Genomic DNA, 26,501 nt, shown 5'->3' on the forward strand with positions numbered 1-26,501 from the left:
TTGCATTAGCTCATTAAACTCTTACTTTGCTTTTTTCCCCCATATAATTCACCTCTTGTCCTGGCTAACCTCTTCCAGTATACCTCAGGACATTCCCAAGGAGATTCCCCTTTGGGAAGAAATGACTGAAGTGTGCGACTTTCACAATGGAAGAGTAAAACAGCAACAGAGAGTATGGCACCCAGATATAGCTACGGGGTAAACTTCATTAGCATCCTTTTAGTACTTTTTGTTTACATAATCTTCTGATGGTAAATCAATACATGCAGGTGAATAACTAATACAAAACACCTTATGAAGGTGGCTATAGGCCATCTTCAGGCTTATAGCATATATACATTTTTTAAAAGTTACGTGGCACCTTGTGATGTTAGTTCACCTGTCTCCTTCTGCTAAAGACTAAAGAACAAGCCCCTCGGACATGACATTAGCATCACCGTTTGTAGCAGCAGGAGGTAAGGGTGAGAGTAAAAGCTCACGACAACTGGAAACCGATCGCTTCGCTGTCGATTTTCACCTCGCAGCTCCCGGTAAGTCACGGTCCCCGCCCGGCACCCTTCCCGCAGGGGGAGCCGCGGCCCCGGCGCCGTGCGGCCGCCTCGCTTCCCCGTCCTGCTCCGGGCCATGGCGGCGGGGGCGGGCCGGGGCGGGGCGGCGCGGTGACAGGCAGCCCGGCCGGCCGGGGAGCCGCGGTAAACAGGAGCTGGGCGAGGGAGCCCGGGGGGCCCCGGCCCCGCAGGAGCTTCGCAGCCCCCGGCGCCACGGCCCGCCGCCTCCCGGCCTCGGGCATGGGTAGCAGCAACAGCCGCCGCAGCCGAAGGAGGAGCCGCCGGCCCGGGCCCTGTGCGGGGCACCAAGGTAGGCTCGGCCGCCGCCCTGGCCGCGGGGAGCCGCCACCGCTTCCTCCGAGGGGGCGAACCGGGTCCGCCGCCCCTCCGGCGTGGGGAGGCCGGCGCCGGCGTCGCCGCCGCGGGGTTGGCCCGGGGAGGGCTGCCCGCGGTGCCGCTCGGCCGGCGCGGGGTCCGCCTGCCCCGGGGGGCGCTGCCCTGCGGCCGCCGCTGGGTCGGACCCGCGGGCACCACCTCGTCCCTCCGGGTCCGGCGGCCGGACCGCCCGCCCGCAGGTGCAGCACCTCCTGGAAGTCGGTCGGTGCCGACGGCGAGCAACAGGCAGCTGTACGCGGGCGGCGTGGCCCGGCCCGCAGCTGCTCCCCGGGGGACCGGCCGCCGTGGCGTGGCGTGGTGTGCCGGCCGGGGCAGCGCGGCGCGGCCGCGGGGGTCGCCTCCGGCAGCCCGCGGGGCGGGGGCTGCGGCCGAGCCTCCCGTCGCTGGCCGGTGCGGAGGCGCCGCTCGGAGGGTTGAGGGCTGTTCCTCTGTCGGAGCTGGGGAAGCGACACCTAATTCATGGGTAAGAGGCTTTTCCACCTCCGTCGTCTTTGTCTGCTCAGCCTTAGCTCCTCTGTGTGCGCTGGCGCCGGGAGTATTAGCATTGCTCGGGAGAAACGAGAGCGGATCAGCTGGCTGAGAAAGGCTCCGTGTCTGCACCGGGTCTGCGATTTGGAGGAGGACCTGAATTTGCGTTCAGTTAGTGATGTGGAACAAAGATATACCAGAGGTAAAACTGCATGCAAGATGTGCTGGTCGCAACGTGTTCGTAAACGAATCATGAAGTTTCACGGCAGACTGAGAAATAGTCGGAATTCCTTCATGCTTCCTGGAGATAGCTGGCAAATAGAGTAATGCTCAAGTTGTTCTGAACTGTAACACTTTAACTTTTCATCTTTTTAGCATGCTGGTAGTGCAAACAAAGCTTGAATTATAACATGCCAATGTAAAAACCATTTGTTTCAAACTGCAGCGTGAGACAACAGACAGCTCAGGCTTTGTAGTTGGCAAAGGACCTGTGTGCTTCTGAGCGCAGCAAATTTGTGAAATAACCGGGCAGTATAAACATAGAAGGGACAATTTAGGTAGAGTTTGAGTGGAGGTGGAAAGAGATTTTGGAAGGAAGATGGGGTGGAAGAGGAGAGGTGGTCTGAAGCAGCTGCACTCTTTATGAACTTTTGCTGCTGAATTTTGTTCTAGAGTATTGTCAGATGAGGCTGATGTTAGTCCAGTAACAGCCCGAGTCAAAGATTTTCAGAGGAAAAAGGTTTTATTTGAAAAACGCTTGTTTATCAAACCTAAGATGTTTTCTTTGAAACTTGTCATCATTGGTGAATTTCCACTGATGCAGAGTTCCTCTAAGCCTGCCTCTGGACCAGGATTGCTGGAAACATCAAGGATATGTCCTGGGCATCCAGGATCATGCCTGCTGAGGGATGTTGGGAGCTGCTCAGCTGCGGCCCAAACAGTTTGGTGCCAGACTGCCTTGAGCAACCCTGTAGCTGCTCAAAGACAGAGAGACATTCCCCAGGATTTGAATCTGCTACAGCTGCTGAAGTTGGTAGGACTACTGAAGCCTGAACAACTGCCCCGATGCTGAGGACTTCATGTAGCTTTGATTACAGCCTGATGTGGACTTAACAAATATTCAGTGAATTGTGAATTTTTTGCTATGATGTTGGGGTTTTTGTTAGTTTGTTTTTTTAACTTGGGCTTTCAGCTCATCCTAGTCAGCAGTTTTGCTTGTAGAGTTATACTAATTGAAAATAAGTCATTTTCTGTTTTGAGATGTCAGATCAGAAGCTGCAGCCCTTTTCATGCTTCAGTGTATGGACACGAGGCCAGAACTGGTGAACGTATGCAAACGAGGCAGTTATGATTCCACTGCTAGAAAATCCACCTGTTCCCAGGCTGCTTTTGCCCAGTCTTAAGTGTCATGATGGTGGATTAATTCATCGCACCAGATGAAGTTTCTGTATTTTCAGGATGAGAGAAAAGAAACAAACAAAAAAACCTACCAAAACCAAACCAGCAAACAAAACAAGAACTGAAACAAAACAAACAAAACTTGTTTTTTTAGGTCTGACTTTTTGGACAAGCAACTCTCCTGTGTTCAAGGGTGAAAGGAGTCAGTCTTCCCAGCTGCCGAGGCTTTCACACATACTTTGGGCAATCTACCAAAGTCTCTTCTCTGCCCACCTGATTTCCTTATTGCTCTTCTAGTACAGCGGTATTAGCGGGGGAGGCAGATCACTGCTGGAGTGTGCCAGCTCCTAGTAGTAATGCTGCTCAGGGAAGGAGTGGTAGGTTCTTTTTACAAGTCCTGAATTGATTCTGCTGCCTAAGAAAAAGGAGTATCCTGCGGTGTGTCTTTCCTGCCATACGCCTCAGAAGCAGTCAGCCCTGATGTGACTGACTGACGGCCAGCTTCAGAAGTGGTGAAGAACAGAGTGAGTATGGCCATTTGCCAGGAAAAATGAAAACAGGAATGAAGTGCCCCCTTCTTTTAGTTATGTATTTTATGTTATTGTTTATTTTGTTTTGCTCTGGTCCTGCCCTTCCTCCCTCCTCCTCAAAACATAAGGAACTCTTGGTCCTGCAGAGGCATCTAACTAGTATTCAATAAGAGGCTGTAGCTGAGCTACTGCATCGGCTTTGAAGGAAGGAGTGTGCAGGAACCCTGGATATTGCTGTGCTTGGACTGCGCCTGCATGTGGCAGACAAACAGTGAATAGCAAAGCTGCAGAAGGCTACAAAAAATGAAAAACTTAAGTCTGGGAAAAGCTTCACGTCTAGGGCAAAAGGTATTAGATAGGAAGTCTTCCTGGGGAACAAGCTATCCAGTTACTGCCTGATCTGGTTCTTTTTCTGGAGTATCTAGTGCTAGCTGCTTCCCTGTATTAATTCCCACAGTAAAACAGCATTCATGCAGGATTTACTGTGACTTCTGTTTTGCTGACTTGTGCATAGACTGCAAAGATGTGATGGAAGCTTGCTTTGGTGCAGTAGAGCTGGCATTAAACTTGCTGGGTGGGCTTTGTTAGCAGTGAAGTTTCACAGCTCTACGTCCTTGAATGCTTCTTTAATAAAGTTAGGGCCACTTTTACTGAAAACACTAGTCATCCAAAGAACTCATCACTTGCAAAACATATTCTCTTTTGCTGCTTACCACTATATTTTTGTGGGTCTTTTATCAAACCCACATTTGATAATGTGGGTTTGCTTTAACCACATTCATGTGAAGCATTTAAAAGCCAAATAACAGATGATATTGTGTTTATTGATTCTGGCGCAGGTAAATGAACAAGAGCCATTGCAAGCACAGTCTTTTTGCAATTAGAGATATGCTTTAAGAGCTGAGTTATTCTTAAATGTAACTCATCACCAGACAATTCACGAACAGCAAGAGATATCTGAACCATTAGCAGTTTCCAGTGCTTGCAATTTCTTTCCCCAGGGATCAGGAGGGAAGGTTGGCCTTTGTTATGTGCCCAGCTGGTTATTGGGTTTGTGTAGTTTTAAATCAAAGGTGTATGTTAGTTATTGTTTAACTTCTCTATCTTTTATGAATAGGTGCCTCTTTGGAGTTAATCTTTTTGATACCTGCAGGCAAGTAGGGGGGCTTGGTAGTACGTCTTGAATTTAAACAGAGACTTGGCAGAAAGTTGTGGTTATTGAACTCAACTGAAAACAACACTGGAAATTATGATGCCGGGTATATGTCTAATAGGTGGAAAATACTAAAAGATTCTAGAAATTGTGGCTGAGATTTTCCATAGTTTGATGAAATCAAGTTAACTAGTAGATGAGCACTTTATCCCTCATTTAAGGATCCCAGTCATAAACCTTGCAGAATATCTGGCCAGAATCAATATAGAATATGAATAGTGTATATTTTAGGGGAGGTAAATCTTATGTATCAGGTGTGCCTTGATATCTGCCCCTTAGAAGTTTCTGTGTGTCCTTCAGAATGCATCAGAAGGACAGAATACAGATCACCAGTCCAGTCTGCAGGTGAAGCTGACCATGAACAACTGTGCCAGAGTTTCTCCTTGGGAAAACAGGCAATGGATTTAGGAATATCATTTAACAGGTGATTGAAAACCACTAAGGGTGACTTTGTCCTTCAGTTTGGCAGTGGCTTCAGCAAGATCATGTGTTTACACACCATCAAGGACAAGAGGTTCATTATAAGTAATAAAAATAATCCCAGCTGTTTTTCCCTGAGCAGGTAGCTTGACTTCTGTCATGTCTTGGACACAGGATGAGCAATGTTTCTTTTGAATCAAAGGCTCAGGTGGATAAAACAGAGGGGAAGGAAAGAAGGATAGAAGGATATAGGGTGACAAACCAAAAAAGAGGAAAATAAATAAAAAAGGGTGCAGTGTTACACACAAAGTTGCTAATTTTTAAGAAAGTATACGTATCCTTGGTGCCTCTCTTCCTCTCAAATATACTTTATTTTTAAAAAGACTTTTTGTTCCTTTTTGATTGTGTATACTGAGCCTGCAAGGAAGAGTATCTGTAGAAAAAAAATCAACCACAACAACACAACAATAAAAAACACAATACTTATTAATAGAAAAGATAGGCTTCCCTTGAGTCTGATCTGCTGATTCTAATGGTCAGAATAATGTGTCACGTAGACTGACTTACTGCTATTAACTCAGTGCCATTGGTGCAGCTTGAGGAGGGGGGACGTGCTTCTGTTCTGTGCACAGAGTGGGATTTTAAGTTCCACTTTCTTGTTACACAAGAATTTGCACAGGGGCAGCAGTGAGTCCACGAAGTGCTGTGACTGAGGTTACTGACTTCTAGACGTGGCTTTTGGGTGAACTTTGGCTGTAGAGGATCATTTGAGTAGTACTGGCTGAACAGGAAGCAGCAGCCTCCCTATGTACAACCTGCCCTATAGCACCAATTAAATATTGAGGAAGTTTTCAGTCAAATCTTTCTACCGTAAGTGCTGCTCTTGGCAGCGGGGCTGAACCTGGCCTTTACTCTCCCCCAGTTACTGCAGGCCCTACAGAAGGGAAGCCTTTGTTTAATTTCATTCCTAGTGATCTCTTAAAGCATCTCTTAGTGGAAGAGTCTCCTTCAAAACCAAGGGGGGCTGTAGTGAGACAAAGAGCCTTCTCTGCCTATTTATATTTGCTTTCACTGTCACTGGCTCTTCATGTCATCCAGGACAGAGGATTAATCTCTCTGATCCCTCTATTTCTAGTTGTAAAAGCACAGTGTGCTATTGAGGGTGATTCACTGCTAGGCCAATCCTTCTTATCATCTGTTGTAACTATGAACACATCAGTCAGAAGAGGAAGGCTAATGAAAAAATGTCTCATATTTCTGTGTGTATATATATGTTATTTTTTCTGGGTGCATATATATATTTATGGGGAAACTGATGCATTGAAATACAGGGAGTGATGCAATGCAGGGCTCTGTCATGCTTTCATAACATGGGCCACATTATAGCAAGAAATTCTTGCAAATGCCTCCTCTTGCCCTGAGTGTGTTTTTGTCCCGTTCTCCCCTGTTTCCCATGGCCTTGTTCAGCAAATCACTCTTAAGGGACTTGCACTTAACAGCATGATGAACTCTGCTAAAATAGATAGAAAGTGAAAGTTGGCAGTGGCTTTTCTATTCTTAATAAGCCTGCTGGAGTCTGACATAGAGCAATGTGAAGAGCACTAGGTAATGGTTTGCTGTAGATGATGACAGAATGTTGCACATGGGAACAGTCTGTCTCTCTCTGGAATTAACAGTAGCCTGTTTTTTCCTTCCTTTCTGGTAAATGAAGTGAATTTCCCTTGTAGTTCTGCATCCAAAATGTTGTCTGTTTAAATGTGATTATTATAATCATAGCTTTCAGGGTCATTTTCATCTAGAGCCTGCCTGCCAAATATGAATTGGAAGTACCAGGGCTAAAAATGATGGTTGTTGTCAGTGTTTTTCTCCAGCTTGATCTGTAACCAGTCATTTACATTGAAGTGTCTTCTGTGAAGTGTGTATATACATGCACGTGTATACATGCGTGCATATAATATATATGAAAAACAAGTAGACTGAAAACTTGCAGAGGAGCTGCTGCTCTTTGACATTGCAAATGCTCTCTAGATGAGAGGGTTTTCTTAAACCAAATAGCATAGATGTGCACTGAACTAAATGCTGTCTTGTTGTAAAGAGGAAAAAATAAATCTGCTTAGCTCTAAAAAGAAGAGGAAGTTCACTTGTAGCTAATGGTTTGTTGTCAGAGACAGGAAATCTGCGTCCTGTACTTGCTTTTGAGCTCTCTTTTCTGGTTTAAGCTACTTCATCTGTACACATTTGAGTTTTCTGCAACTCAGTTGTCATTTGTATCATGTTTTTGTAAGGTTCTTGGATATTTTTTTAAATGTTTTTTTAGCTTACTTTCCAAGGGGAAGTGCCTTATGCAGTCACACTGCAAGTAACTTCTGAACCTGTTGGCTAAATGCCAAATATTTCCTGGAACCATAGATGTCACAGGAAAACGGGAATGTAGATTGCAATGCCATGACCTAGAGCTGCAGCCTCACCCTGTGCCAAGGCCAGTGGAGACAGCACTTTTTTGGACACAAGATTGTTCACGTGGGTGAGTGACCCTTATGAATCCTGCAGCCACAGGATACCCAGCTGTAAGATATCAGACTCTGCTCATCCTTCTGCCTATGGGATGATCTTCTTCCACGGCAAGGCATTCCACGAGCCTAGTGGAAAAGGTTGAGTATTGTTACTAAATTAGAACTGGCACGGTGTGGCAGACTTTTCACAAAATTAATGTTTGATAACATAAGGGGGTGGAGGGAGGAGAGATTCCTTTGTAAAATTATAGGAGTCTTGTCAGGCTAGCCTCATCTTGGGAGTTAACAAAGAAAAGTAGCATGTTTGATTGAAAGGTGGAAGGGGGTTTTAACTTTGCTCTTGGCATAACAAAGCAGAAGCAAATAAAAATGAGACAAAATTTCAGCCTTCTAAATGCATCAGTGTTCTTATGCAGTATGTTAACACTGTAGCCTTGAAATATCTCATTGCTTTGGGGCATGAAAACACTATATATTGCCTTTTAGCAGTTTTTTTGCATGAGAAGCATATCTTGTTTCTGAGAGTCTCGTGACAACAGTGTTGAGCTATTTTGTACCCTTCGTCCTAGGGTCAGACTTGACAGGGAAGGATAACTTCTGACTGAGACCGCTAGAGTTAAGTCTTTCAAATGTGAAAATATTCACCAAGTCGCTTTCATCACAGAATTGCAAGGCTTGTTGTTCTGGACAAGCTGCTACACGCTTGGGCAGGTCTGTGAAAAAGAGTCCTGCTCTGGTACACCTGCAGAGCTCTGCAGCTCCCAAGGCTTTTTAGAGATTACATTCTTTTTATGTGCCTTCCTGGGAGTGCAGGAAAACTGCAATGTGATGTTTTCCAGGCAAATCACTGGGATTCACAACTGTGTTGTATTTTCCAAATGACAAGAGGTTCAAAATTATTCCTCTTTGACCTTTCCTGATCCATCTGATTATTTCCTTAAATGAAGTGTATGGCTTTGTTTCTAGTGAGGCCTTGTGCTAGACATAGATTAGAACTGCAGCTTCAAAGCCGTGTGTCCAAAGCCTGCCCAAGCCCTGTGCCTCGCACCAGGGTTGCGTAAGTGCTCCTTGCTTTTAAACCATGCTCAGTAAGGCTGCATCTGAGATGCACGTAGTGAAGTGTGGAAGTATCTCCTCTATATACCTGCATGCCAAATGCAGTGGGATAAGTCCGATGTATGCTTTCTAGTCTTTTACTGGTTTTCTTCTTCCAGGATCGGAGCCTCTAATGGTCAGCATTTGGTGTTTTGGGGACTTGTATCTGCACCAGGCCTGGGCTTTTATTCATTAGTGGTGTTGATATCAACTTCTCTAACCACAAGGCAAGGATCCCAGCTCAGCTGCTGTTGAACATGTTTGATTGAGGATAAGATTTCTCACTCACTTTCCATCATTTGTGATACCCTGGCAAGAAGCAAGCATAGCATTGTGTGGTTCAGCTGCCTCAGAGCAAGAAAGCTGAGTCAGGATCAGTTCCTTGTATAGAAAGGGAATTAGATACATCATGCATTTTATTCTTGGCTGTGATCTTCCATTGTGTCTGTTAGACATTTGTTATGGTTGTTTGCTTTCTCTGTGTACTTGAGCTCCACTTGTCAGCTGGGACACGTGTTCAGTCTGTCTTATCTGTCTCTGACTGCCTACCGGGAAGTTTTTCAGTTGGCGTGTTCTCACTGTGCAGTACAGCAGGCGCTATGCGCAGACTTGGTAGGGCTGTGATGTCCTGCAGGGATCCTGCTGGTTAGGCTGCTGGTTGGCTGCTTGTCAGCTGCCTTTTTAAGTCCTCCATAGTGGCTGCATTTAGGCTCTCTGATTTGTTAGACCTGCATGGGTTTGGCTTAGTCTGTCTTTACTGGCTGTGCATGGTGCAGGGGTTGTGAGAGGAAGCTGCAGGGATGGTTCTGCTCCAAGTGGATGATCTGCCCAGGCAAGCTATGTTTGCCAGTTGCATCTTAGTGCTTTGGTATTATCTCACTTTCCACCTGACCCCACAAACCATAAACTCACCCCTTGTCACACGTTTGCATTGCTGCTTCTGTGAATGCAGAGAACCTCGGAGCGCTGATGATCCAAACTCTGACTGGCCTCCTTTGAGCTCTATCTTGTGTGGCTCATAGACAGGTCTTCATGGTTGATGTAATGTAACTAATACATGTGAGAGACATCTGAGCCAGGAACAGGGAATTTAATAAGATGACGAAACTGTTGGCTTTCAAGTCTGAAAGTAATTTTTGTCAGCAGGGGATGGGACTGGAAAACAGCTTGACTGTATGCAGCACATCCCACCACGGCCAGTAACATGGACATACTGCAGCACAGACCTGCTGTTCCAAGATGCTGTTTATCCTCAGTTTCCAGCAACCCCTGTGAGTCAAGGAGAGTTGGCAAGTTTCTGAGCTGAGCCTTTCTTCTGTGTGCCTTTTCTTCTTCCTTTACTGGAATGTGCCAAAAAAAGAAGAAAATCACTGTCAGGCTAAGTGGTGCTTTAACCTGGTGAGCAGTGAAAGAGCATGGTATGCTGTCGCTGGGCCTTCTGTGACCTTTTCTGTATAAGATGCTACTCCGGCATGACTGCTGTCAGAAGGATGAGTTACTCGAGTTTGTGTCTTTGCTGCTGCTGTGTTGAGGTGACTGTGCCTTTCCAGACCTCTTCATCTCCCCTTGCCATTCTTTCTGGGCTTTGAGTGAGAAACCTGAAGATCTTAAGAAGTCTCTTTTTGACTGAATAATAGCTGCTCCCTGTTTTCTCTCTTCCTTGCAAAGATGACTGATAGATTATGGCTTTTGAAGAGATACTGAATGTTGCATTGGAAGTTCGTTTGTAACATGTAGTCTTAGGAAAGGCAGTGACTAATTTAAAACTGGCTGTGGCTGCAGCTCAATCAGACAATTGCTAAAAATAATCCACCTTCTAGTTCCACAGTTGATCTCTAATTAGGGAAGTATTCAAATTCATAACCTGCAGATAGGACAAGATCAGAGACTGAAGTGATGTCTCTGTTTTGCCAGTCAGGAAAGTCTGGGCAAATCAGTGTTTGGGAAGGGAATTTCAGGGGGAGACCAGGTGCTGTGAGGGTGGTGGTACTGACTTTGCACTGGATTTATGCTGAGTCTTTGCCCTAGCTAAATGCTGTAAGGTGCAGTTTTTCCAGCAGTATCACTATTTTCAGGCAGAGAAGATGCCCTCCATAGTATGGGCATCATCTTCCTAGAGAATATTTTTGTTTAAAAAAAATCACCCCGACCCCAGAAAACCCAACCCATGATCACACAAGCAAACATTTATATGTTACGTTGTTTCCTGCTTGAAGCTGTTACATAGCATTGGCTGAGCTTTGTAAGGCAGCTGCCTGGCTTCGCTGCAGAAGCAGCACAAGGAGGAGGAGGAAGCCTTTTCAGCTGATGTATTTACCATTTTGTAAACTGGGGTCTGGGCCTCTCTTTAGTTTCATTTTTGAGTTAAATGGTTACTGCCCTCTGTAATGGTGCCATGAGAGATCACCTGGCCTTACTGAACCATGAAACTTCTGTTAACTCTGCAGGAAATTTTGGTGATGCACGATGGTACCAAATTACTTCTTAGACAGAGGATGGTAATAGGAGCTTTTGCTGTCACCAGGTAAAACCATTCACTGAGTAGCACATGTCCCTGTAAAACAAGAAGAGTAAATCCCTTCAGGACCAAGGCTTTGTGCCTCATTCAGAGCGAGCAGGGCTAATGGAGAAGGACTGCCTCAGGCAGGAAGACACTTGTGACACAGAGGGGACCATCCTGCTCCTAAGCTCAGTGCTGCTTCCTCTGGCAGCCAGAGACTGACAGGAATGATTGGGTCCTCCAAGGAGAAAGCAGTAATGTCACTTGTGGACTCCTGACACTTTAAAAATGAGGAGATACCTGTTGCATTTGGAATAAGGAGTAGTTTTCTTTTTTTCAATTAAAAAAAATCTTGTATTTGCCATTTTAAAATGGTTAATAAAGAAATAAGTCCTTATCTCTCCGTTAGCCTAATACAGCAGACATCCACATTATTTGCCTGTAGTAATTTTTTAATCTACTCTTTGGAAGAGCAAATGTCCCTGAATATTATTGTAATCATATGTACTTAGAGAGGGAAACCACATGGTCAGCAGGTATAGATCCTGGAAAATATGAAGGAGAGCAGGGTGGGGTAAGGTGGGTTTATTTCACTACAGCTCTGAATGCAGACGGTGCAAAACTCTGATGTGACCTCAACAGGTTAAATGTTCCCCTCTTTCCAACAATATATTTTCTTCAGGACTGATGAGATTTTAGCTTAAAAAAAAGAAGTGTTGGTTTTTTTCTTTTCTTGCCTTCAGTTTCATCAGATACCTGATATAAACTGCTGTTGCTTCCAGGTTTTGTCTTCATGAATGTTTCAGATTTTAAAATACTGCTTGCGTGCATCAGAATTTCATGGGCCTTACTTAGCACAGTTGGCTCATCTCTCTGGCTCCTATCTAAACTAATTTAAAGCAAAACACATCTATTAGGGGAGAAGACAGAGAAGCCACCTTTGAATGTGATTGAGTTGAAAAATGTAACATGTCAGCTTGTGTCAGTGATATGGCTGTGATCCTGAATTTTATTTTAAGCCTTTCCCTGCTTGGACAACTTTCCCTATCAACTACTTTTACTTGCCCCGTGAATATGGAGCAGCAACCCAGAATCCATTCCACCATATTGCCCCAGCTGTCACCAGGTTCCTTCTAAATGGTGTTTTGTCTGACGGTCTGTTGCTCTCTAATGTCCAGGGCTGCTTCTTGCCTTACTAGGCACTTGAGTATCACTTGAAGCATCTGCCAGAGGCAAAACAAGAAGTTATTTAAGCAGCAGGACAACCAGGCGCTGCAAGTCAGCCTCTTCCCCAACAGCAAGAAACAGACCTGTGCAATTCTTGAGGTTTCTTATGAACAGGCACAATTTCTCTGTACCTGGATGCTTCACTGTGTCATAGCAGCCTTCTGCAGCTGGCTGTGGTTGACTGGCAATGAGCAGCTACTGAATGACAGACAGACTGCAGAAATACTGCCTTGATTCTGGTACTTGGAAATTGTGATGGATTTGTTTTAATAGGATTGTATACAGATCTTGCAAGTGCATAGGAATGGATTGGTGGAGTTTTGTGGTGTTTCTCTAAGCTTCTCGTAAACTCTCTGAACTTGTAATGTTTGTAGAAATGAAGGGACCCATATCAGATGGAACAGAAAGGGTCAACACTTGATTGCCAAATGGAGAATGAGGACAATGGGTGAGGAAGCTGGTCCGTGTAAGAAGGCAGTGTTTTAAAGGAATCCACAGTTGTGTATTCATCTCATGATTGCATCCAGTGGCTATTTTAGGTATAGTGGGGATGAATGGCCCTTTATGGACTGTGGTAAGGAATGCCTTGTCTGTTGGGTTCAGTAATGCCAGTCCCTCCTTTTTGGGTGGCACAGAGCACCCTTGGTGGGGGGAGGACAGGCGGAGCTGACATACACGTGCCAGCACACTCACATGAAATAACACCCTGATGAATGGAAATTGTTTGTGCTGATGCTTTGCTGCCGTGCACGTTGGTGTAAGTGCTGGCGTGGGGAGCCAGGATGAAGGAAGCCAGGCTGTTTGTCAGCCCTCTGAAATTGGCTGCTTGGCCTTTAAATCACACCAGGAACACTTGTAATAAGAAGAGCACGTGAAGCCCTTTTAACTGCACAACATATCCCACTCTAAGGTTACGTTCGAAAGAGGCTGTCTTGTCCTGACACTGGAAGGGAATTAATTCTGTGAACAAATCTGGACACTGTCTGTAGGCTTTATACAGCTTTAGTTTTCAGCAATAATACTGTGACACAGAGGTTCTTAAACTCTTCACAGCATAATTTTTGTGTTGATGAGAAATACCATGTTTGTCTGGCTAGCAGCTGTCTCAAGATCTGGCAATTTTTGGTGAGGATGCAGGTCTGAAACGGAAGGAGTGACTCATGTACTGCTCTGATTGCTTGTCTTACTGTAGCACTTCAGCCTATGTTCTTGCTTGTACCAGGTACTGTACATTGCCATGGTAAGGAACAGGCAGAACACACCTGTGCAGCTGAAACAGCCTGAGTGGGGGAAGTGGAAGTATTGTCATCTTTCCATTGCACGAAAGTGACTGAAGTGAAGAACTTAAATGATTTGCCTTCCTGAACTAAGCCTAACAAGCACATCTCTGTATTGGTGATATTTGAAATAAAGATGAGCACTTATGTCTGGGACTGTGGACACTCTCAGATGGTGCTTCTGCCTGGAGGAAAGTTCTTGTGTGGCTTGCAGTCCTGATCCTTCCTGTGTTGCCCTCTGGGGTTTCTTGTTTGGCATTGAGACATGTATGGAGAAGGTATCAGGATGGAAACAGAAAAACATAAGGGATACATGCTATGCCTGAAGATACTTCTCAATAAGAAACTCTCACCAACAGCTGTTATGCTTTAATAACTCGTAGTATTCCCTTGTATTTAAAATGTATTTAAAATTTATGACTCTTCAGGGGATAGTAAATGACTTCTGGGAGCTAGTTTTTCATCAGAAGTTGAGGTTACTTTAAAATGTGGGAAATTATGGTTGAAAACATAACTTACTGGTCATGCAAGTTTGTGGAAGAATCAGGTACAGTATGCTTGGTACATTGCCCTTTTTACTCTACACTTGAACTTGCATCATGCAAGTTCTAAATACTGTGGTTTATAGCTATTTCCTCAGAAAGGGTTTAAAGGTTTGTAGTAATGATACAGAAATCTACGTTTTATTAAGACTTCCAGAGCAAAGATAAGTTGTAACATAAACCTGTAAATAAAGAGTTACCTGGCATTTAACTCACAAATCATTCCAGAGAGATACATTCTTATGTGCACCACTTCAGAAATTTCTTATTCACCTAGAGACAATGAAGGAATTATTTCATACTTTTTCAAAACACTGAATCATTCAGTCAACAGTATTTTCTTCTTACTCTGGCTTAAGAGGAAAGTTTTGCCTGGTAGCAGTTAAACAATAGTGAAAAGTGTCCTTAGGCACCTGTTGTTCATAAATAGCTTTTACAACTGTTAGCCTCTTACATATTGGAAAAGAAGTGATGTAGCACAGAATTTTCCTAAAAATATATCATTGTTATCTGTGTACAATACAGAATGTGAGCAATGTCCTCACTCAACAAGGATGACATTGTTGTTTCATTGCTATCCTGTATTGTAAATATTTACAGTGTTTGAGAAACACAGACTTTCATTGTCTTTGATGTAAACTTATGCATTTGTTTTTAACAATCTTTACTAAATATGAAGATAATATACAAAGTGTGGGATTTTTTTTGTTTTGGTTTTGTTTTGGTTTTGGGTTTTGTTTTGGTTTTTTTGGTTTTTTTTCTGGATTTCAGAACCATTTAGAATTTTGTGAATCCCAAAAGGAGAGAATAGGAAGTGATGTCGACTTGTGTGCTAGGCTTGATATTTGCCTACAAATACATGTTGGTGCAGATTTCTCTCACTGGTCTATACATGTATTAGTATGTCCCTCTTTCCATTTGGTTATGACCAGCATTAATATTTTCTTTTAAAAACTATGGATCATCATGTGGGGCACTTTGCCAAATCATAATGCTCATGTGGGTGTTTTTCTTGATAGATTTGCTATTATCCTAGAGGCCCAGGGTGTTGCCTTGTCTTTGACATCACTTGCTGCCTTTCCCTGGCATGTCATAGGTTTTGGCTTTTGCCCATGAATAGAGGGGAGGGGAGTGTCTTTTGTATCCAGTGGATGTACTGTGGACCCTTCCATGCTGATTATGCGTGACCTACAATTGCAGGGGATCAATGGCAGCAATCTTAGTGGGTCATTCCCAAACCTGTGTTCACAGTAATCTGACCTTTTTTATTTTCCTTTACTTTAAGGATTTCAAATTGTATGCAACAAGACCACTGCTCTAACCGTGTCTGTGGGTTAGTAAGGAAAAGCTACATTGACCATTGCATCACCAGTGAGCACACTGTGATGAAATCCATGCAGGTTACTGCTGTGCGATGCTTTTGGACATGTAATAATGAATGAAAAACAGCTATACTCAAAAACCATAGCAACAGGTGTGGTACTGTGACATGTTGTTATCTGACAATGAATAGTATGAAGAAGAAAGTCATCATCCATATCTTTAAAAAAAAATATTCTAATTTAAGCCATGTGGTCAAGCCAGCCTAATTTTTGCTCAGCAAGGTGGCTTCAGGCCAAATCAGAGGGAAGAATGGCTCTTTGGGAGGGGGGCACTCATTCTTCAGGAAGTCAGTTGCTACTTCTTGTGGGAGTTGATGGGATCATGGCTAAGACTGATAACAAGGCAAGTCCCGTGCATGCTGTGATATTGCATCCTGCTTGCAGCAAAGCTGTAAAGGCTCCCAGCTTGCAGTGTGATTCATGTGCTAGACCTGCTCTGTTCAAAAGCACCTCAGGGCAGGAAGACATGTTTAATGTGAAGGGGTGAGGTGAAATTGTGATTATCTAGGTGAAAGAATGAGTGGTACCCACTTATGCAAATGGATTTGGAAAATCAGTGGAGCAGGTAGAGCAACTTGCTGGCTGACAAAGCAGCAGCCCTGGCTGTTCTCCTCTCCCAGGCCCCACTCTTAGGGCTTCCCAGAGTAGAGTATGAAATTTCTGCTTTGCCTCTGTTTCTTTTTGCTTGTTATAGTTAGAGACTGTCCCAGGGATTATTGTTGATGTTATTATGGGCTCTTTCATAAACAAATATACAAGGGGAGTACTTAAAAATTTGTATTACCTAGTAGACACTGAGGTAGTTAAAGAAGTTTTGCCTCTGTAGCAGGAGCATCCTGCCCATGTATGTGGAGAGCACCTGGCACTTTGTTCTTCCCACAGGACATCAGGAATAACCGCTGATGCTTCTCATGCAGGTAAGTTGCTATTAGTAGCGTAAGCAGACAAAAGTAATTTATTTTTTCTCAAGGGACTGTAATGACTATTATTTTGTTATCGAACAAAAGAAAGTGATATTTGTTTTCTTTTGAGTGCTACCAAGCTAGTTAATAATTGCACGTGACAGCTGATTTGATTTGAAAGGGACAGATTTTAAGGAATCTGTTTTTCAGAGGTGTAGATCTTGCTCAGCGGCCACTGAAATTAATGAGGCGGGGGGGAAGGGGGAGGGCAGTGCTAAGAGCACTGGGACCATTATTTATTGATGCTGTAGTGTAACACTGTGCTTGTCCAGTTGTATTATGTTTGTAAAAACTATCATATTCTTATTTTGAGAGGAGTCAGCCAGAGCTGGCAGATACCTGTCTTTTTATTTGCAGTGTGTGTAATCTGCAGCTATATGTTCCTGTATAATGAGAAGCTTTCAAAGGGAACATGGGAAACACATAGAAGGATCTCTTGTCCCCTTTTTAAGTCTTTCTTTTGGTTTCAACTACACAATAACATGATTTAAAAAAATTAGAAGAAAAATATTTTTAAGTCTTGAAGCTGATTATTTTTAAGACACTAGCAGGTGGATGAAAGGAGTGAGAAGTTACAGCTAAGCTTATAAACAATGCAAGATATAGGGGCAGGAGTGTAGCTGTAAACAGCAATAATCAGAATTATACCTGCCTGGTCTAAGTACAGGGGTTCTTTTCACTTCTAACGTTGTACTAGCCTTGAAATGTAAAAGGTACCGCAGGGAAAAAAGTGTGAGTTTCTCTCCCTTAAGCTCCCTTGAATTAGATTTGTTTGTCAAGTTAACAAATGCATGTGAAGTGCATGAGGCTTGATAACATCTCCTAAATAATGCTGTTAACAAAGTACTGATTAAGCTGCAGTAAAACAAAATGAAACACAGATACAGGATCCTCTTTTTGAAAATGCACATCTGTCATTGCTAGAAAAGGATTATGTAAGCTGCATTAGTAGAGGAGGAGTCTGGACAGCTCAAAATAAGTAAAAGCTTCAAACTGGAGCCAACACAAGCTTTAATAGGGTTGGAAATATTTGCAAATATGGAAGATGCAGTGGACAGGAAGTAGGCATAAGCTATATCCAGCTGAAATGCCAGGGTAGGTAAGCAAAGTTAAGATGCATACAGGAATTTGCTAAGGTCACTGGATGAGGACTTCTCTCACTTCTAAAACAACAACAAAAAAACAAAGGCAAACCTGAAAGTTGTTTGGGCTTTGTTGTTGTTTTATTTTATTTTGGTTTGGTTTATTTATTCGGTTGGTTTTTTTAATGAGGCTTTGAGATTTCACATCAAGACCTTCAGCAGAAGACCAGTTCCAGAGCTGTGTTGATAGATTATTTAAATTCTCACTAAGAAAGTAAGCCAGCTGATGAAGACGTTGCACCATCTAGCAGCACTCAGAGATTTCCTCAGAGGGTTTCCATTCCTGTTTAGCTTGGTCAGGTTTCGTGCTGTACAGAGGGGAAATTTCAGAAGACCAGAGTTCATGGCAGCGATCCACAAAGCCTCGCGGCAGCACATTCCAGCCTGCAGCTCATAAGTCCCCTGAAGTCCCTGGGCTATGTCCACTCCATGGCAGGATTTTCACAGCAATGCACGGTGCAGCAGTGTCTGGATTATCTGGACAGCAGCGACCTGTTGCTTTATTTTTAACCTGCCCACCTCCTCAACAGATTATCAGACCATTGACCTATATGATAGAGCTCGCTGTCATTAATGGGGGCTAGGAGAGTTGATGAAAAGTGTAAGAAGCCTTAGAGCAGATAGGAATAACTCAGGTGAAATTCCCTTCAATTCCATGCCGTTAGTGACTGTCCTCTTGCTTATACCACAGGTTCCATGGTTTATTTTTCATGCACATATAATCCAGAATGCCTATTGTAATTTAAACAGGAAAACAACTGTGATATTTGGCTGCTGTTTTTTTTTTTCCCCCTTCTATGAGTAACGCGAAGCCCATGTACACACCTGCAAACATCCTCAGGATGCTTTTCCTTTGGTGAGGCCTGTGTACATCAGCAGCCAGTGCTGCTACAGCTCCAGACCTTCTGCTGAAGTTCTTCAGCATATGCTGTGTAACTAGAGAATATGGTAGACTTTCTGAAGTGTAAATTAACTAATAAAAGCTGCAGTTCATACTGCATGTTTTTAGATTGCAGCAGATATCAAACCACGGGCAGGAAAGCATGATTTGTACTTACTTGCCCCCGTCTGGCTGGGAATCTTTGGCAAAGTGTGATGTAGCCTTTACTTTGAGGTGTGTGATGGGCAGAGAAGCTGTGGTAGGTGGCAGGTGAGGGATGACAGATGATCTTCCTCCACCTGGGTTCTTCCCATGGCACTTCTTATTGTAACAGTCGAGCAATTTACAGACTATTAGGCTCGTCTCATGGCTGATTTATGTTCTTGTTTTGTCAGCTGGGAAATGGAGGCCCTCATGGAGTGGGATAGAAGTGGGGTTTCAAGTAGTCTCCCACCTGCTTCTGCTATGGTGAAGTTATCTGTTGTTGTCAGTTGTTCCCGCTCATGTACTTAATGCTGATAACTGCTGGGAACCTAATTTTGTGCATCTGTTGGTGTCAGGAGACATAACTGCGCAGGGGAATGCCCCGGCCACCAGGTCCAAGTCACATGTATGTGTTTCCTTCCTTTTTTCTTCTTAACTACTTAACTGCCTTCGGAGACAGTTTGTGTAGTTTTGTCTAGGACTCTTCTTGCTGGAGCTTTTTGGTTCTAGCAACATAATGAGGACCCAGCTGATGTGGTTCCAGCCGTCTGCTGGCATTTTTAGTTACTGTTTGCCTGCCCTGTAGAAAGCGAAACTAGACTACCTGCATGGGTGACATCTTAGCTCCATTGAGGACTCAACTGTGGGCTCTGACCCCAGGATTTTGACTTCTTTTGTCTTTTGAAATGGCATTGATTTCTGAAGGCTCTCCACAGTGGCAGTATTGCTGGAATCTGTTTTGCTGGAACCATTGTGGCTCTAGATAGGGGGAACAGTAGAGCTTCAGGCTGTTCTCTGCCCTGGCATTCACATATGCCCCAGCCAGGTCCACAGGAAACCTCTTGGGCAAGACCAGTAGTCTGTATTTGTGGCTTAGTGGCCATCGGCAGCATCAATAAAGAAATCTCTAAAGGGCCCAGCTATGAAAACAGACTTTATTATTATTTGCTGAACACCAAAACTCCTAAAAGGTGTTCTTCAGTGTTTTACTGCAGTGAATAACGTATGAATAGCTATGAGGGCAGGAGGAGAACAGGATCCCTCCTCCTTCACAGGCAGATGACTGCCCTTCCTATGGGACCTGTCTCATGTACGTGCCCCCTCTCTCTGTCCAGCCCTCCCATAATTATTTCAGCTTTCCAGGCAGAAAGGAGCTGGAAAGTCCCTTCTCTGTGAACAGAACAGTATCTACACTGCTGGTTATGGGACTTCTCTTGCATGTGTGGTTTATGAACCGAATACCATGCAGGGCAGGAGGAAGCTGAGCCCTTATCTGCCACCTCCTGGGTGAGTGTACTCAGCGGTTTGGTGGAGGGGCTGTAGCAATGAGGATCCCTCACTTTGCGTAAGGGGTGGTGGCCTGAACATATAACTGGAGTCCTGAAGAGAAGGGAGTATCCAGGTGCAGTCCCCTGCCTTAACATTTCTTCCCTGGGAGCCTTCTTGGCACGCCCTTGTTTTGGCATGCTTGAAGCTTGGATCCCTCTTCACAGATGCGCAGCTCCTCACCCCTGGATTGGGGAGCGTGTCGTGCTAGTTTAGCTGTGGATAACATCCTGCAGAGTTTGTCATAACTTGCTTTGTGTCAAGTGGCATTGCTTTTCTGGCATCCTTGTCTGTTTGCACTTGGTGCTGCAGATGGTCCGTTGACTCATGTAACTGTATCCTTTAATTAGCACTGTGAAATTAACGTGCTTCAGGTCGATGCAGACAGGCTTTGAGAGTATGCCTTGTTAGGGACCTTCCAGATTGGGGATGCTACAATGTGGCATTTGGGTTAAGTTAAGAGCTTTTTCTAGGCCACTCTTGAACAAAAGCAGGCATTATTAGAGCATCTGCCGGGCTTCTTTACCAGGGGAGGGCTGTTTCACATCATCTTTCAATGTCTAATTGGATTTTATCTGCTGGCTGAGCACTTTCAAAGAATTCTAACACGTGCAATCCTAGAAGTACCTGCAGAAAAACTGGTTTTACTTGTTTGTCATAATCAAAGGGTTTTAACCGTGTTTTCTAATAATTTCCCTTGGTCTCTGTACAGTAATAACATGTTCTTGCCTGCAAGCCCAGAACTCTTTTTGAAGGGGACACCGAACGGGGTCTGTCTCCTTCCCCTTGGCTCAGCTATCACTGGCAAGAGCACAGATCATATTACCTGGCATATTTTCATTGGAGCTTGATGTTCTCTAGATTTCATTTCCTTGTGTTTTCTTGGGAAAATACCTTCCCTTCCTGCTTAGTTTATTACAGTCTGATATTCCTGTCTCAGCCCATGTTTATCTCTCCTCTGGCACTTATGCCTTGGCTCCTTTAGAAGATGCAGTTAAGCAGGTGTGTGGAGGAGCTGGGGAGGTTCTGTGTTTTCTCTTTATACTTTACACTGAGATTCAATAGTGCTGGTAAGTCCCATGTTTCCCTCTTTCCTCCAATAAGGAAATGTCCTTGTTGTTGCTTGTTCATGCTTATAAATGTGTTTGATTTTTACAGTCAGTGATGCCTAGAAGCTATGGAGACATTGCCTTCAAAGCTTTCACGCATGCTTTATGATATGCCATCTTGGCATCTATGGAAGTGATATAAATCCTGACCATGTGTCAGTAATGCTTCTGAATTTGGCTGAGCAGTCTTATGGGCAGATAGTGTCATCCAGCAAGTGGAGTGTGTGACTGGGAAGCAGCAGGCATTGCCTGCATTTTTGTTTTTCGCTCATTGCTTGCTCTGTGACCTTTGATAACTCTTTCCCGCTCGGTGCAAAGAGGGTAGTGAACTATCATTCCCCATATAAAGTGCCTTGGGGTATGTAATTTTTTTTTCCAATGTAATCCAAAGCAGTCAAGAGAGTTGATCCTGTTTTCATTTTACGCAACTGCAGTACTCCTGTGGAGTCCAGTGGAAATAGAACCAGATTGTCATTTTCTGCAGAATCAAAATCCTGGGAATCTTGGCTTATCTTTAAAACTTCCAATTTAAGTAAAAAATGTGTGCTTTTTAAGTTAAGGGTGTGCACTAAGTAGTAGACTATACTACTTCTAAATTGCTCAGCAATATAATACATAGCTCATCTACCTATTCTTTCTTTCCTGCTGTCAGAGATTCAAAAACAAACAAACAAAAAGTTGATATGTTATGGAAACAGAAGAACAGTGCATCATCCAGTTGCCCTATTTAGTATAGTCCCTGCTATGTTAATTCCCCTCTAATCCTTTCTTTAAATACAATTGATTGTGTCTCATTTGTGGCAGGTTACATTCTAAATAAACACTCCATGATCCTACATGTTTCAAAAGGGTTTTTATTTAATGTAACTTTGCTAATCTAATAAAAGGTATGGCTAATTATGTCTGCCTTTCAGATTAGTGTTGCCAGTTTTGGCTAATTTATGTGTATTGCTGTCTTTGTGTAATGCTTCCCTGTTGTATTAGTAAAAGAAGGATAAAGTGTGTGTAGTCCAGTGGATTCCCAATTCCTAGCAAGGGATTTTGATTATATTATTCTCTAATAGCCTTAAGAAAGGAACAGCTCACGTGATGCATCTTCCTATTGCCAGCTGTCATTGTATGAATGACAGGAGCCAAATGCAGGCTACTGATTGTTTTTAACCAAATCTATGGTATTCAGCCTGATTGGGGACAATGCCTGAGGCAGTTTGACCCAGTGTGGTGGGATTGGCTGTTCAGGAATCTACCTGCATGAGCTTTGCTCTCTGCCCCTCCAGGTAGCACACTGCTGCTGGTCAGCTGCTCTTCATCCTCTTCTGTTTCTACACAGACTCAAGTGTGGTCACTGCCCTCTGGCTCTGCTCTTGAACCACTTTAAGAACTGGCTGATAATTTGTGTATTCATTCGTTTGTATAAATTGTGCTCTGACCTGTCTAGTTCTAGCTCTTTAAAACTCCAGTGTTGTTTCTCACCCAGCCAAACTCTCTCCTGTTCAGAATCCAGAGAGAAAATAAGAAGTGAGCCTTGGCCCAACTCATGGCTTAGCTCTGATTTAGAAATAATTGCATTCCAAGCTACTCTAACATCATCTAATATTTTTATTTTTTAGGTGCAAGGCTTGACAATGGCACTGAATGAGCGCTGCCTTCAAGCCTCCTTCCTGTAAATGATAGGACCAAACAAGGCGGTGTGATGAACATGCCACTGCATCAAATCTCTGTCATTCCAGCTCAGGATGTTACCTCTTCCAGAGTCTCCAGGAGCAAGACCAAAGAAAAAGAGGAACAGGTACTGTCAGATGTACTTGATATTCACAGGAAGTTACCCAAATATAAAGTGGCAGAAGTTATCAAATCAGACCTGATTCTGTTCCAGAGCCCCAACTCCTTGCATGACAGCTGCTTTTAGTGAAGACGGATGTTAACAGATTATCTCTTCTCATGTTTGCAATTTTAAAGCAACTGGCTGCAAAATTTGAGAAATTGCTGGAGAGTAACCTGCAAAATGCAAGCTATGACCTTCTATTTTGCATAAGAATTCAAGGCAAATAGGGATTTTGGAAGATGGCTCTAGAACTGTTGTCACGAAAGCTGTTACAGGTGTATTTTACCTTTCTAAAAGAAAAATAGTATGGGACGTGAATCCCTACATGCACACATGCATCCTGTTTTCCTTTGATCTTGACATCATTTAGTAGCCGTGTTTTGGTTCATATTGACCAGAATATCACAAGAAAGGAAATATACACCCATATATATATATATATATATATACTTATACTTATTATGCTGTCTTCTGGGAATATGGTTTGTATTCTTAACTTGGGAGCATATGCGTGAATAGAATAATTTTGAGGTCTTGTTGTGGTGCTAATGAGAAAGGGAATGCAAAACCATCTGAAGTATCTTATGATTATAGTTGTGATAGAATCTAATTAATACTCTACTTAATAATTTTTAATAGCATACTGTGTCTAGCCTTTATGTGTCAACCTTGTTTACCCCTGGAATGTCTCTCTGTTCAAATCCAAAGACCATAGTATGCCACATGCATTCGTGTGCATTGTATTGAATTTTACATTCTCTGCCAGTTCCACAGAAAATTCTGCCATTTTTTTAGCTTTACTCCAACATAAAATGAGGTCAAAAGGACATTCACATTATGGTACAGCTGCAGGGCTTGTTTTGTGCACTGCTCAGCAGTGGTTAATTCTGAGGAGGTCTAGGGTGATACTGATTACAGACAGAGTGTAGCTTAATTATAAGGGATGAGAAGTGCACTGTCCTGTTACAGAAAGCGATTCACTAAGCTCAACTTTGGGTAGGGTAAAAGAAATGGCTTCTAATATGTTAGGATCATCTACCCTGACTATCCAGCTCACCTGTCAGCTGTCCAAATTGCACCTGCCAAAGTCAACGGTGAGTCAGTAAACAAGAATTATCATATTCTTATTTTTTGGAGTCTTCTCCTTATTATCATCTTAAAATGGATTCTATCCCTTCAGATTCTTAAATCAGTAATTAATTAGGCTGGTGCACTGCTGGTTTTGGTTGCTAAGACTTGGCAAGAAGTCATCTTCACAGATGAGGTGCTTTAAATCCATAAAGCACCTTGTTTCAGGAGTCTGCTGGAGTCTCTCACTTCCCACCTGTCACATGTAGTCACTGTCTGGGCAGCTCTCTATGTAAGAGGGCTCTGCTGTTTCTTCCCTTCAGTCCCCTCCCATTTAAAACTGTATGTGCTTGGAGTGAAACAGCCTCTCTACCCAATGCAGGGCAGTGCTGTGAATTGACTACCATCCCCTGGGGTGATGGGGTTTAGGAGGCCAATCAGATCAGAACAACTTGTGGCAACTCTGACCATGTGATAAGCCTAGCACTGGGAGTCCCAAGTCTCCTGCTAAACCTGTTCTTAATTTCTAACACAGTGACTTCAGTGTCAACAAACCTTTCCTGTGTTTCCTTCATGGTAACTATTAATAGGTGAAATGTTGATTATTGTTTCCCTTGCCAGGCTGCTGTTGTACTTTATGCCTTGGGACATTTGAAGCAGAACAGAATATTTATTTAAATATATGTGGCATTGCAAAGGAAATAATGGTGACTGGAACTTCGCAAGCAATAGGTTAGGCTAACCTGGAAACACTTCCTGTTTCCTAAGCCTTTTCCTTTTTGTCTTCATCAACATATTCATTCATTTCCCAAGTGTTCTATATTCTTCCAAAACCACAGCTGGGACAGCTGGAGTGCTCAGTGAACTGCCTGCCATCCTTGATGCACAGCTGTATACTGACACTGCAGCTGCTCCTGTGCACGTGAGTCACAGCCTGGCCCTTGTACGCTCTTCCCCGCTCCTGCAAACTGCATCATTTCTGGTGTTGAGCTTTAATGCTGGATCTAAGAATGAGCTGGGGAGCAGTCGAGTTGTTAATGTGCTGACTTTGACCAATCCAGTTAAATTTTCCTATTGCATCCATCAGGACATTCAAGGCTACTTGCTAGTCAGAGTCCCTGTTGACCTTTGGGTACGATTAGGACCCACTGGCCATGAGTGTGAGTTCTGCTCACAGGGGAGAAAGGGTTCGAGAGAAAGAAATAGTAGGTTATTGCTGCCTTATATTTAGTCACTTTGAAATGCCCATTTTTCTGTTTGAGTTAGGAACAGTTGCCAGATAAAAAGCAGCCTGTGGAGCAAGCATGATCTGGTGCTGAGCAAATCTGCTGAGCAGCTGTAGATTATTTTTGTGCTGTAGGTAACATCTGCTGTATAATACAAAGACAGTAGGTAAAACTGAGAAAGAAGGCATTTGCACTTGAGTTTTGTAACTTCATTACAAAGTCAGCGTAACTTCAGTACTTCCATATTTCATTTGTGTAACTTTATGTTACACAACAAAGCTCACAGTTATTTCTTCTCATGGATTTCTGCAAACACATATAATAGTTTTGCAGGAGCAAGTGCAACATTTCTCAGTTTAATTCAAGTGCCATGAGTTTCTTGCCTTACCTTTACTATATAATACAATTAGTCCTTACCTTTTCTATGTAGAAGCAACAGTAAGCACCTCAAACAAATGGATACACTGTGGTCTTAAAATGTTTTATGCTGTACAAAGCTACTTGCTAATCTGAACAAAATCAATCAAACCTCAAACCACAATCAAAATCAATATCGCTGCTTCAAAGATAAATATGTAGGTTTGGTTTATAATAACCAGGCTATGTTCTTAGATCAAGTACATTCCCAGGTATGTACTTGGTAGATTGAGCAGACTCATGTACCAACCTCTGGTAAAAGCCAAGGTGATTAAAGGTAGAATGTCAGCTAGCAGGTGAAATTTTATCTTGCTTTTGTTCTTGCTGTTTCAGACTAGGCCTTTAGTTTGTCTGTACCTGCATCCTGCATCATGAGAAGTGTATTAGAGGAAAGGCTCAAGAACAGTGGCAGAAAATGAAGTACCAATGTGCCCAGAGAGTGAACTTTGCCAGTCCATGAAAAACCAGTGTTTATCCTATTCCCCTGAAAGAAGATGCTTTATATCCTGTTCTCTTTTGTGATTATGGATGTGCTTAATTATCCAAATTTGTAGCAGAGGTGCAGAGGAAAAATTCTCAAGCTGAAAAGTTCAGGTCTCATACTATTTCTTCCCTTTCATGCTTCTTGTCAAGGTGTAGCTCTTGTATTTCAGGTTAAGGCTTGACTGGTTTTAGCAGTAGTTTTCCTTGCTACAAGAGCAAGTTTTCTGGGCTAATGATTTGTGACTAACAGTGAAGAACAGCAAGAAATCCTTACTACCTTTAGCATTATAATCCAGTTTCTCAGATTGGGTGATCTGTAGTTCCTAGGCATACCTCATGGCACACTAACA

At 43.3% G+C, this 26,501-nt stretch overlaps 1 protein-coding gene across 8 annotated transcripts in view; it reads left to right on the forward strand.

Annotated features, from left to right (window-relative positions):
* Nucleotides 1–686: 686 nt before the first annotated feature.
* Nucleotides 687–26,501, forward strand: part of MARCHF8 (membrane associated ring-CH-type finger 8) — a 93,165-nt gene continuing 67,350 nt past the window's right edge. For 3 of the 8 annotated variants that reach the window (XM_080347901.1, XM_080347913.1, XM_080347910.1), the window contains exons 1-2: nt 687–858; nt 22,743–22,921. In XM_080347901.1, the coding sequence (XP_080204027.1) occupies nt 22,826–22,921 (96 nt within the window). In that variant the 5' untranslated portion in view covers nt 687–858; nt 22,743–22,825. Of the gene's footprint in view, nt 859–1,494; nt 1,615–16,335; nt 16,427–22,742; nt 22,922–26,501 lie in introns of those variants that run through there. The other 5 variants (XM_080347916.1, XM_080347909.1, XM_080347911.1 and 2 more) reach the window with 4 other exon arrangements.

Source organism: Nesoenas mayeri (genome assembly GCF_963082525.1).
Source record: "Nesoenas mayeri genome assembly, chromosome: 7".
In the NCBI taxonomy this organism is placed as follows: domain Eukaryota; kingdom Metazoa; phylum Chordata; class Aves; order Columbiformes; family Columbidae; genus Nesoenas; species Nesoenas mayeri.